This window comes from Capra hircus, chromosome 4 (genome assembly GCF_001704415.2).
Source record: "Capra hircus breed San Clemente chromosome 4, ASM170441v1, whole genome shotgun sequence".
NCBI classification, from domain to species: Eukaryota; Metazoa; Chordata; class Mammalia; order Artiodactyla; family Bovidae; genus Capra; species Capra hircus.
The window spans coordinates 47,830,651-47,843,674 of record NC_030811.1 but is presented as its reverse complement, the minus strand read 5'-3'; the positions used below and the strand labels follow the sequence as shown (position 1 = coordinate 47,843,674).

At 44.4% G+C, this 13,024-nt stretch overlaps 1 protein-coding gene across 1 annotated transcript; it reads right to left on the bottom strand.

Moving 5' to 3' along the window:
* Positions 272–12,006, bottom strand: LOC108635898 (the record flags this gene model as incomplete). The annotated part of the gene is given in 6 exon segments (XM_018047500.1): positions 272–536; positions 569–1,186; positions 1,188–1,321; positions 1,430–4,642; positions 8,949–9,099; positions 11,861–12,006. Coding segments are annotated over 6 exon segments (4,527 nt in total), but the record flags the coding sequence as incomplete, so codon positions are not given.

The following is a 13,024-nucleotide window of genomic DNA, read 5'->3' as shown; positions in this document are numbered from 1 at the left end:
GGCCACCATGTGTTTGGTGGATGTATTGCGGTAGTGGAGTTTAGCACCTCTCGTGTTAGTCCATTTTGCAGCTTCCAGGTGATTTTGACGGGTTGATGCGGGTTCACGCTGGCAACTCCGGAGCAGAGTAACTGGGTCATCCACAAGAGGGCCCAGCCGAGTTGTCCTGGTCCTGTTGGCGCCTTTGAAGCTTTAGCCTCAAGGGGTTGGACGGGTGCAGAGATGCTTCCCATTCTTTCTTAGCGTCTTCTTGCTCTGCTGAAGCAGCTGGGCGTACGTGGTTGCAATGCACCCAAGGCCCGATACCGTCAACCTTTAGGGCAGTTGGGGTGGTAAGAAGAACAACATAAGGACCCTTCCATTTGGGTTCTAGTGCCTTGGTTTGGTGCCTTTTGACCCACACCCAGTCTCCTGGGCCAATGTCATGTGAGGGAATAGTTCCCTTATTTTGACCCACATGTATTTCCTGGAGCAGTTTCCAGACACGAGAGTGCACCTTGCTTAAAGCCATCAAGGCCTCTTGGAGTTGCCCCAACGTGGGAGGCGGTAGTTTCTTCCCTTCAAATATTGGACATATGGGGGAGGTCTCCCATACAGAATCTCAAATGGGGTCAGATTAAGTTGATAAGGAGTATTACGCGCACGGAAGAGGGAGAAGGGAAGGAGGGTCACCCAGTCCCTGCCAGTCTCTATAGCCAATTTAGTTAAAGTTTCTTTTAGAGTCAGATTCATTTTTTCTACTTGCCCTGAGCTCTGTGGACTGTATTCACAATGTAACTTCCATTTAGTCCCCAGGGCTAGGGCAAGGCTCTGAACTATTTGACTCACAAAGGCAGGTCCATTATCAGAGCCCATGGTCACTGGCAGGCCAAACCTGGGAACTATTTCTTCTAAAATCTTTTTTGCCACTATCATCGCGGTTTCTCCCTTTGTAGGAAAAGCCTCCACCCACCCTGAGAAGGTATCCACCAACACTAACAAGTACCGGTAACCATACTTGCCTGGCCTTACCTCGGTGAAATCTATTTCCCAGTGTTGCCCTGGTCCTTCTCCCCAATACCTCAGTCCTGCATGTTGTCCTTTTCCTGGCCTTATCTGTTGACACGCCTTACAAGCATGCACTATGTTCTTTACAGTTGTCTGGTGCTGGGGAAATCGCAGGCACGCAGTTTGAAAGAGCATCAGAGTCTTCTCCCAGATGAGTAGACAAGTGCAAATGCTCACATAGTTGCTGTCCCAACTGAGCAGGGAGTATCAAGTAGCCGTCTGAGTCTCGGTACCATCCATCTTTATCTTTTTGAAGGTTGGTGTGTTTTTGGATCTAAGCAAAGTCTGTGGATGAATACTCAGGGGTTGGGGGCAGAGTTCCCATACCTGGAGGTGGAAGTCCGATCGCCAACACAGGGGTGATGAAGTCTTTATCAGCTACTTTTCGAGCTGCCAGGTCTGTGGCACGATTCCCTCGTGCCGTGGGGCTGTCACCCTTCTGATGTCCAGGTACGTGTACTATTGACACAGCCCGAGGCATCTGTACAGCCTCTAAAAGTCTACGGATTTCAGGCAAGTTTTTAATTTCTTTTCCTTCAGCTGTCAAAAACCCCCGTTCCCGATATATCAGGCCCTGGATGTGTACCGTGCCAAAAGCATAGCGACTGTCAGTGAAAATAGTTATTCTTTTTCCTTTGGCTCTCTCTAATGCTTGAATCAGGGCAATTAACTCTGCCTTTTGTGCTGAGGTATCCAGGGGAAGGGCCTCTGCCCATATCGTCCGTCCAGAGACATCTACTACTGCGGCTCCCGCCCGTCTCTGTCCATCTTTTACATAACTGCTGCCGTCTGTGAACCATCTTAGCTCACTGTTATCCAGTGGAGTATCGGTTAAGTCCTTTCGCATTGCTGTTACCCCGGCCAGTATCTCATCACAGTCATGGAGGGGGCTATTTTCCCCCGGATTGGCCAAAAGAGTGGCCAGATTTAGAGTGCAGGGCGTTTGGAAATGAATCTGTGGGGTGTCAAGTAGCAAGGCCTGGTAGTGCGTCAAGTGGGCATTAGAAATCCATTTACCTGGGGGTTGCTTTAAAACTCTCTCTATGGCATGAGGAGTATAGACCAAGACTCTCTGTCCATAAGTCAGTTTATCAGCATCGTGGACTAAGAGCGCGGTGGCCGCGATGATACGGAGGCAAGGTGGCCATCCGGCTGCCACTGGGTCCAGTCTCTTGGAAAGGTAAGCTACAGGTCGCTTCCATGGTCCCCATCTCTGTGTTAGTACCCCTTTTCCTATCCCCCGCTTTTCATCTACAAATAATTGGAAAGGCTTAGATGGATCAGGGAGGGCAAGGGCAGGAGCCTCTAGCAAGGCTCGCCTGAGCTCTTGGAAGGCCTCTTTCATTGGCTCAGTCCATTTCCAGTCCTTGTTTTCTTTGTTCCCCTCATATAGGGGCCTGGCCTTTTCTGCAAACCCCAAGATCCATAACCGGCAATATCCCACCGTTCCCAGAAATTCTCTCACTTGTCTAGGGTTAGCCAGCTCAGGGATCTGGAGGATGGTTTCTTTCATAGCCTGTGTTAGCCACCTCTGGCCCTGTTTTATCTTATAACCAAGATATGTAACCTCTCGTTTGGCAATCTGGGCCTTTTTGGCACTAGCCCGGTAACCTAAAGTCCCCAAGGTTTGCAGAAGGTCACCTGTTGCCTCTTGGCACTCTTTCTCTGTAGCCGCCGCCAGCATAAGGTCATCAACATATTGTAATAAAACAATGGTAAGGTGTTCAACCCGATACTCATGGAGGTCTTCGTCCAGGGCCTCATTAAATAACGTGGGTGAGTTTTTGAAACTCTGTGGTAAGCGAGTCCATGTCAGCTGCACAGAGGTCTGACCACCGTCTTCCTGCCATTCGAAGGCAAAGATCTCTTGGCTTGCGGGGGCAAGAGGCAAACTAAAAAAGGCATCTTTTAAATCTAAAACAGTGTACCAAATGTAGTTTGGAGGCAAGTTGCTTAGCAATGTATAAGGGTTAGGAACCATAGGATGAATATCATTCACCCGTTTGTTGACTTCTCATAGATCTTGAACCAGTCTAAAATCAGTTCCCCCAGGCTTTTTTACAGGCAACAGGGGAGTGTTCCATGGGGACCGGCAACTTTTCAGGACCCCAGTGTCTATGAGGCATTGTATATGAGGAGTAATTCCTTGTCGAGCCTCCTGACTCATGGGATACTGTCGTACCCTGACTGGGGAAGCACTGGCTTTCAGTTCCACAATGATAGGGGGCCTCTGTTTGGCTAGTCCCATTTCTGCAGTTTCAGCCCAGGCCTGAGGGTATCTTTGAACCCATGGTTGTACTTCGGGGCCTATTGTCGCTGGGGCCTCTGGCAAGTAGAGTCTGTATTCATCTTTTAATGCCAGAGACAAGACCTGAAGAGGATGCCCGGTCCCATCTAAAACCGACACTTGTCTGTGGTCGAAATGAATTTGGGCATTTACTTTAGACAGTAAATCCCTTCCCAACAAGGGCGCTGGACACTCAGGTATCACCAGAAAAGAATGGGTCACCTGGTGGGCCCCCAAGTTCACATGCCGTTTTGTAGTCCATCCATACCGTTTAGTCCCGGTTGCTCCCTGCACCCAGCTACTTTTCTTAGACATGGGTTCATCTTTTTGGTTTAAGACTGAGTATTGGGCTCCCGTGTCCACCATGAAGCCAATCGGTTTCCCCTCCACATTTATAGTTACCCAGGACTCGGGGAGGGGCTTCGAGCCCTGACCCCCCTAGTCCCTATCCTCACCCGCGTAGAGGATATGACTGTCTGGAGAGGGAGTCTCGTTTTTGGGGTTCTTGGGCTCCTCTTTTAGATTTTTCTTGGGGCATTTATCTTTCCAATGTCCAAACTCTTTACAAAACGCATATTGGTTTTTCTCAAGCTTACGCCTTGTCGTTTTTTCTTCAGTTTTTGAGTCCAATTTTTTCCCTTTCTGGAACCTGTTTTTGTTTTCAACCCCAGCAAAAAATATCTGGTCCAGCTCTTTTTGATTTTTACGGTTTTCTTCAGCTCTAAATTCTCTTTCTTCTCTTCTAATGCGGTCCTCTCTCTCTTCTGGGGTCTCTCTATGATTAAAAACTCTCTCGGCTGCCCTCACTAGATCTTGCAAGGATTGTTCATTTAACCTCTCTATCTTTTGTAATTTTTTTCTAATATCGGGTGCTGCTTGATTTACAAATGCTAACATAACTGCCGCTCGTGACTCATCTGCTTGTGGGTCCATAGGGGTATACTGTCTAAAAGCTTTCATTATCCTTTCAAGGAAGGCTGCTGGGCTCTCATTTGGTTCCTGCCTCACTGAATTTATTTTGGCCAAATTAGTCGGCTTTCTGGCGGCCGTTCTAAGGCCAGCCATAAGAGTCTGACGGTTTACCCGGAGACGCTCCCTACCTTCAGCGCGTTCGAAGTCCCAGTTGGGTCGCACCAAGGGGAACCCCTCCTCAATGAGGTTAGACTGTATTGTGGGCCTCCCATCCACCCCTGGCACATTCTTTTGAGCTTCTGACAGGATCCGCTCTCGCTCTTCTGTAGTGAAAAGCACCTGTAACAGTTGCTGACAATCATCCCAAGTGGGATTATGAGTAAAAAGGATAGACTCTAACAGATCAATAAGACCCTGCGGTTTTTCAGAGAAGGAGGGAGTCTGGGTTTTCCAATTGTACAAATCACTAGTGGAAAAGGGCCAATACTGATATGTCCGCTCTCCACCCTCTCTGGCTGGTCCCGCCCGGACCGGAAACGCGTGAACAGTGGAGGAGGGGACTTCCGGGTCTTATTCCGCTACATTGGCCATTTCTCTTGTTTTTCCCCGAGTTCCCTGGGAGGGGCCCCCTTCTCTGGGATGAGCTGAAGGCTCAGTTCTCCTCCTGGCTTCTCCCGATGAAACCTGTGAAAGCAAGGGCGGATGTGGATCCGCATACGGGGGTGGGAACAATTCGGTCTCCAGATCTATCAGATTAGGATACAGAGAAGATTCCTGGAATACCGGCTTTGGTCGATTTTCGTCCTTTTTTTCTTCTTTTTCTTCGGAAGCCTTCATTACTAACACCTGTGGGCTTGGTGAGGTTGGAGTTGGGGAAGAGGGACGGGGAGGTTTAGGAGGAGTGAGAACAAAGGGTTTAAGCCATTCTGGCGGGTTCCTCACTAGATCCTGCCAGACCAGAATGTAGGGAGTCTGATCTGGGTGCCCGGCAGGACTAGGAGTAAGCACCCTCTCTTTAACTGCCTGGATAATTTGGGGATTGAAGGTTCCCTCTTGTGGCCATCCGACGTCAAAGGTGGGCCACTCGGCGGAACAGAAAGTCACCAGTTTGCTCTTCTTTACCAGTAATGAAAGATTCTGAGCTCTAGACTTGAAATCAGAGAAGTGGTTAATCATAAGAGATAAAGGAGTAGAAGTTGTTTGTCCCATGATCACAGAAAAGTACACTGGGAGCCAACAGAGCACACAAAGAGCAGCGCAGACACCACAAATAGACAAACAGATAACAAACGCAAGGTGGCCACCGACAATGCACTCAACATTACCTGCAGGATGTTCACAGAGCCAGCTGCCTCCCCAGCACGAAACCAGGCCCCGGCTTTACGCCGACTTAATCCAGTATCAGAGCCAGCTGCCTCCCCAGCATGAAACTAGGCCCTGGCCTTACGCCGACTTAATCCAGTATCAGAGCCAGCTGCCTCCCCAGCACGAAACCAGGCCCCGGCCTTACGCTGACTTAATCCAGTATCAGAGCCAGCTGCCTCCCCAGCATGAAACTAGGCCCCGGCCTTACGCTGACTTGCCTCTGCACTTTACAGCCAGATGCCTCCCCAGTAAGATACTAGGCCTCGGACTTAATCTGGGCTTCTGCAACGTTAGCACCGGTGCTCAGAGCTCTTATCTCCTAATGAGGTTACTCCCTTCTACCAGGAGAGTTGTCCTCCCTGGCGGGACAGAGATCCCGGACGAGCCCCCAGATGTTATGCTCCGAGCCCGTATCTCCGAACCGACCGAGAGAGCAAGTCCACCACAGTATTGCAAACGCAAGAAGGGAGTTTGTTTATTCCTAGTGCACTAGGGCCCAAGTCTCATCCCACACAAGGGAATCTGACAAGAGCCGCGAACAAAGGAGTATGGCGGCTTATATACAAGCAGTTCTTTGTCTCAGTTACAGGAGTAGCTGGCGTTACATGATTGGCCAGGCAGGATGAACGCTTATCCTGTCTCTTTCTGGTAAACATAACTCAGGTCCTAGAGACTGTCGTTTGGTCCCTAACAGTCCGCTTCTCCTCCTGCTCTCAATCTTTCCCAGCATCAGGGTCTTTTCAAATGAGTCACTTCTTTACATCAGGTGGCCAAAGTTTTGGAGTTTCAGCTTCAACATCAGTCCTTCCAATGAACATGCAGGACTGATCTCCTTTCGGATGGATTGGTTGGATCTCCTTGCAGTCCAAGGGACTCTCAAGAGTCTTTTCCAACACCACAGTTCAAAAGCATCAATTCTTTGGTGCTCAGCTTTCTTTATAGTCCAACTCTCACATCCATACATGACCACTGGAAAAACCTCTAATTGTCCTATTAATTATAATAACCTTTTCCCTCAGTAATTTGAAATAGTCCCAATTGCTCTTTTTCCCCCAGTTCACTCTTGACCTTTTTCAATTCTCATTTTTCTATCCTTCCATATTTTTTTGCTGCACAACTTCTACCAATAAAGAATGTTACAATTCTTTCATTCTCTCAATCAGAAAACTCTTTACGGAGTTACCCCTTACCTAGCTAAAAGCAAGCTCATAGAGTGGCTGATTCTCTTCACTGTTTTATCAAAGCTGAATCTAGGGATTGTTTAGGGTTTGAAGATGGTGGGGGGTTTGGCTCTGGGCCCAAGATGGTTGACATCTTCATTGTGGCTCCTCTGGATTTAGGATACTCCTGTTAAGAATTAGCTCAGTTTAGGCACTTTGCTTTGAGTGGCCTTAGAGGTGTTTCTTAGAGCATTCCACTCCAGTGGCTAAGAATCTTACTAAAACCTTTGTGTCACACCACAGCACAGCTCAATAAGACATCACACAACACTGGAGATACTTCACTTCACAGACTTCATTCCTTTGTCTGCCTCAAACTCAAGACAGGAGGGATTAAATCCACACCTTTTTCTCAGATTTGGCCATTTTCACTTTCGTTGCCCAAGCCTCTTGCCTTCTTACCACATTAGCCCCTCTCTGAGACCATCAGCTTCACAATTTTCCATGCAATAGAAACACATTTTTGTTCTTTTGTGTGGGTGTTTTAAAGGGTATTTTATATCGTTAGGCCTTTAGAAACATATTGTCTTCCCTTTTATGGGAAGAGGGTTAGAGCTTGGAAAAGCAGATGTAAGCTCTATTTAACACTTTACTAACACACTCTGTGATGTGGTTTTTCACTCATTTATGCTTACCTTATTTTAATATAAATAGTTAATGAACCTAATTGTTGAAGGATGTATTTGGGTGAAAGACACAATAGATGGTATGATAATTAAAATATAAAAAAATAGAACTTCCTCATTGGCTCAGCAGTAAAGAATACGCAGTGGTAAAGAATACACCTACAGTGCAGGAGCTGCAAGAGATGTAGGTTCGATCCCTGGGTCAGAAAGAGCCCGTGGATGAGGGAATGGCAACCCACCCCAGTATTCTTGCCTGGAGAATCCCATGGACAGAGGAGCCCGGCGGCTACAATAGTCCATAGGGTTACAAAGAGTCAGACATGACTGAAGCGACTTAGCATGCATGCATAACGGGCTTCCCTGGTGGTTCAGACAGTAAATAATCAGCCTGCATTGCAGGAGACCCAGGTTTGGTCCCCGAGTTGGGGAGATCCCCTGGAGGAAGGCATGGCAACCCATTCTAGTATTCTTGCGTGGAGAACTCCATGGACAGAGGAGCCTGGCAGGCTACAGTCCATGGGGTCACAAAGAATTGGACACAACTGAGAGACTAACATTTCCACTTTCATAATAAAAATAATTATTTTGCAACTTTTAAACCAAAAATGCTTGGCAGTTTGGTCCTTTAAGAAAGCAGACATCAAGATTAGTGTAGAGACACACTGGAGGAAATGCCTTGAAGGATAAAGGAGGGGTAAACATTCATACTGCGCAGGTGTTACACCTGTGAAAGAGCAAAGGAAGGAAGATTGGATAGGAAGATGCCCAGCTTTCAGTGCAGCTGTGAAACACTCTTGGGTTTACGGGAAATACCCGAGCAGATATTACCCATTAGAGGAATCTTGCATGAGGAAGTAATGGTTCTGGTATCTCTGTCACATACAGTAGAGCAGCCAAGGGCGACATGAATTATGAATCCAGTGAAGGAGTTGGTGCATTGCAGGGTGTGGCAGCCGGAGGCTGTCAATCAGCTATGCTCCCTTGTAGCAGGTGCTCTTGGAGGGACGTGTGACTATCTCCATGGCTGCCTTGATGTCTACTTGATATATTGAGCCAGTTTCAAAGAAATATTTCTACTGTGAATTTCTTTTATTTTTAAAGCAGTTTGGCAAAGTCTCCTTCATAAGGGGGAGAAGAATCCTAACATTAAATAGTGGACAACTTTTTGTTGTCAGATATTCCTAAAATGTCTACTAAGAATTTAAATATTATTTGAATTTAGAGAATGTGAAAGGAGGTAAAAATAAGATTTTATTATTTACACTCTAGTTCATGCATTGGAGAAGTCATAGGCTATCTAAACATACCATTAGATGATACTGTTTCTTTAGTCCTGTCATTTTTTAAAGGTAAACATTGTTGACTCAGTGGACACGAGTTTGAGTAAACTCAAGGAAATGGTGAAAGACAGGGAAGCCTGGTGTGCTTACAGCTCATGGGGTCGCAGAGTCGGACACGACTTAGTGACTGAACAACAACAAAGTTGTTTACCGTGTTAGCACTTAGAGAAAAGACCAAAATTGCTAACGGGATATGCCTATTTCTGACCAGTTTGTCCTTTAGACCCTTCCGATTTTGATCTGCAAACAATTTGTTTTCAACTGAATCACTTGCTTCCAAAAGGACAAGAGAAATTCCTGGCCTGGGAATTGGAATCAGGTCATCTGTGGTCTAATTCTTCTTTGTTACCATGTAGCTGTGTGACCTTGCGGAAATTACTTTACCCCCTTGGGCTTTAGTTTCCCAATCTGTGGAATGAGTTTATAAGATTAGATAATCTCCAGGCTTCATCTAGGGTATGAAATTTTGTAGTTGAAGGTGGAGGTTACAGTTAAAATGTTTCTGTATTTATTATCAAAAGTGAAAAGCTGTATTTAGGAAATGTGTGGACAGCACATATATAGGAAAACACAATTTAAAGAAATCTTCCAGGCTGAAATGAGAGATTACTTTCCATAAAATAAACTTTAATAGAGTTGATTTGTTTGTTTTTTAAAAATAAATTGTTTAAGAGAGTTTTAGATTTACAGAATTGCTGTGAAGATAGTACGGAGTGCTTTTTTATTTTTGCTTTACAGAGTTTTAGAAATATTGATGGAAATCAATGCTGAGTGGGTGGTTATTAGTGATGAAGGGGGCAGGGAAGGAGACAGTAGGGTGGGTGGTAGAGAGGCTGGACTTCATATTTTATGTGAAAAGAATTTAGGCATATTCTGTGATGTGATCCTGATATATGTGACTGTCCAAAAAAGGAAAAAAAAAACAACCCTAGTAAATGCTTAATTATTAATACATTAACAGAGACTCATCATCCAGAATAAGGGAAGCAACAGTCATACTCTAACTTAGCTATATCTTATCTGAAGTTCTGAGTTTTGTTTTCAAAGGGACACTGAAATATTTGTAGGTGATCCAAAAAAGAGGGAGGAGGATGGTGAAAGATATGGAAATTATGTAAGAGGAGAGACTGAATGAGCTGGAGAGGTTTGGAGTGAACAAGCGAGGGCTTAGCAGGGATCTGCAACCAATTACCTTTTTTTTTTTTTCTCCTTTTGGCGACCGATTACTTTTTAAATTAAATTTATTTTCAAAATTAGGTAAAATATTCATATAATTAAAAAATCAAAAATGATGCAAAACATATGTAGTGCATCTACTCTTACTTCTGCTCCTCCCTCTCCCCATCCTGTTTAGGTATGATTTTTTTTATTACTTTTTTTGAATCCTTTCATTATTTCTTTAGGCAATACCAGCAAATGCACATATACAAAGGAATCAAACTTTACATGTTATTTTGCACCTTGATTTTTTTTTTTGCTTGATAATATATTTTGGAGATCTTTTTGTATATGTATAAATAAGGTGACTTGTTTGTTTTAAATAGCTACATAGAATTTCTTTCTGTGAAAGCATTATAGTTTATTTGATCCATCCTAAAGATGAATGCTTGAGTTTTTGCCTATATTTTGTTTTTTTACAATGTTGTTGTTCTTGAAAAATAAGGAAAATGAATAGTAATGTTTATTCATCATCTCAAATGGTTGCAGGCATATCTGTAGGATGAATGTTCCCGTGCAGAGTCCCTGGGTCAAAACTTAACTCTGCATTTTTAATTTTTTATTTGAACATGCAAATTTATTTTAAAGTCACATAAATAGAAAACACAAATGAAAACCTTCATAACCAGATTTTTTTCTTAAGCCCAAAGTTCAGATTTTCTCAATTTTTTTTTCCTTTTTTTAAAAAAAAATTAGAGGATAATTACTTTACAATATTGTGTGGTTTTTGCCATACATCAACATGAATCAGCCATAGTTATACATATGTCTCTTCCCTCTTGAACTATGCTCCCTTTTCCCACCCCATCCCACCCCTCTAGACTGTCAGGGAGCAATGGCTTTGGGTTCCCTGCATAATACAGCAAACTCCCACTGGTTATGTATTTAATATATGGCAATGTTTCAATGCCATTCTCTCAAATCATCCCATCCTCTCCTTCCCTCACTGTGTTGAAAAGTCTGCTCTTTGTGTCTGTTTTGTTTTCTGCCCTGCAAGCTGGTTTGCAAGAGTTAGGCATGGCTTAGCAACTAAAGCACCAATATATGGTATTTGTCTTTCTCTTCTGACTTTGTAAATCGATACAGCCACTATGGAGAACAGTGTGGAGATTCCTTAGAAAACTTATAATAAAACTACCATTTGTGTATGCAGGCTCACTCACTTCAGTCGTGTCTGACTCTTTGTGACCCTAAGGACTGTAGCCCACGAGGCTCCTCTGTCCATGGGATTCTCCAGGCAAGAATACTGGAGTGGGTTGCCATTTCCTACTCCAGGGGATCTTCCTGACCCAGGGATCAAACCCATGTCATTTTATGTCTCCTGAATTGCAGATGGATTCTTTACCACTGATCCACCAGGAAAGCCCATAAAACTGCTATACAACCCAGCAATCCCACTACTGGGCATATACCCTGAGGAAACCATAATCGAAAAAGACATATGTATCCTAATGTTCACTGCAGCACTATTTACAGTAGCTAGGACATGGAAGCAACCTAGATGTCCATTGGCAGATGAATGGATAAGGGAAGTTGTGGTACATCTACACAATGGAATATTACTCAGCTATAAATAGGAGTGCATTTGAGTCAGTTCTAATGAGGTGGATGAACCTGGAGCCTGTTATACATAGTACATTTTTAATTTTGAAAGATAATGCCTAATTTCTCTCTTTAGGATTGTTTCAATTTACACACCCTAGAGTAATGCACTTACTCAGAGTGCATGCTCAAACTTTTGGATTTTGCCCATCTGTGAGGTAAGAAATGGCATTTAAATGCAGGCTGAGATTAAATGCATTTCTTTATGAATGAAGTTGAGTGTCTTTTCACATGTTGAAGTACCTTTGTCCCACTGTGAACTGTTCTGACCAGCCGTTCTGTTCACTTCTGTAGCTGAGGTAGTGCTGACCCCTCACCCTCCCTATGAGCCCAAAACTGCTTCTTTGAGCACCTGTGACACCTTGACTGCAGGCTTTCTCTTTGGCCATGGTGGCATGTACAGTGAGCATATGGGAAAACTTCAGAAGAGCCAAAAAATTAGTGCCTAGAAGCTTCTCTCATCTGGTAATGAACAGGAATTTGGTGTAGAACCCCCCACCCCGCTTGCTGCCATTTTCCTTTCCTCTGGATGAAGATAACAGATACGACATTGTTTCCCAGAGTTTCCCTGTGGAGTTGGACCTGCAGTGGTAACTGACTTGAGGACCCACACTTTATTCCTTCCCTGCTCTGCTGCTTCCCTACTCTATGCCCCACACTTAATGATTTCATTTCCAGAATAAACTACACATTTGCATTAGAATCTTTGCCTCAGAGTTGGCTTCTAGGGGAACCCAAGTCAGGCCAGGTTGTGAGACCTATCTATAAGTGCTTCTCAAAGTGAGGCCTGCAGATGGTTTGTGATCTATTTGTCACCTGTCTGATAAAGTCAGAAATTGAGCTTGAAAGTTTAGAAAGTTCTATAGAAATGTGATGTTGCTGTGATATTTAAGTGTGGTGATTTTGTGTTTTACACACACACACACACACACACACACACACACACAAATGTCTGTGATGAACTGAAAAAAATAAAAACACTGTAGGACTTCCCTGGTGGTCCAGTGGTTAGGAACCTGCCTGCCAGTGCAGGGGACATGAGTTCGATCCCTTGTTGGGGAAGATTCCACATGCCTTGCAGCAAGGAAGCCCGTGTGTCACAACTACTGAAACCTATGTGCCCTAGAGCCCATGCTTCACAACAAGAGAAGCCAGCCATCACAATGAGATGCCCGCACACTGCAATGAAGTGTAGCCCTTGCTCACCACAACTAAAGAAAGCCTGCACACAGCAGTGAAGACTCAGCACAGCCAAAAATATGTAGATGAGTTAATAAATAAATACAATAAAACACTGCATAGGTGAAGAAGGCACAACTTTAAATGATGGCACTGAGACCAGTGGATGGAAGAACAATCAGGACAATTTTGGTTTGGTATGAGAGAGTTTTCTAATTGTCCTGTGTA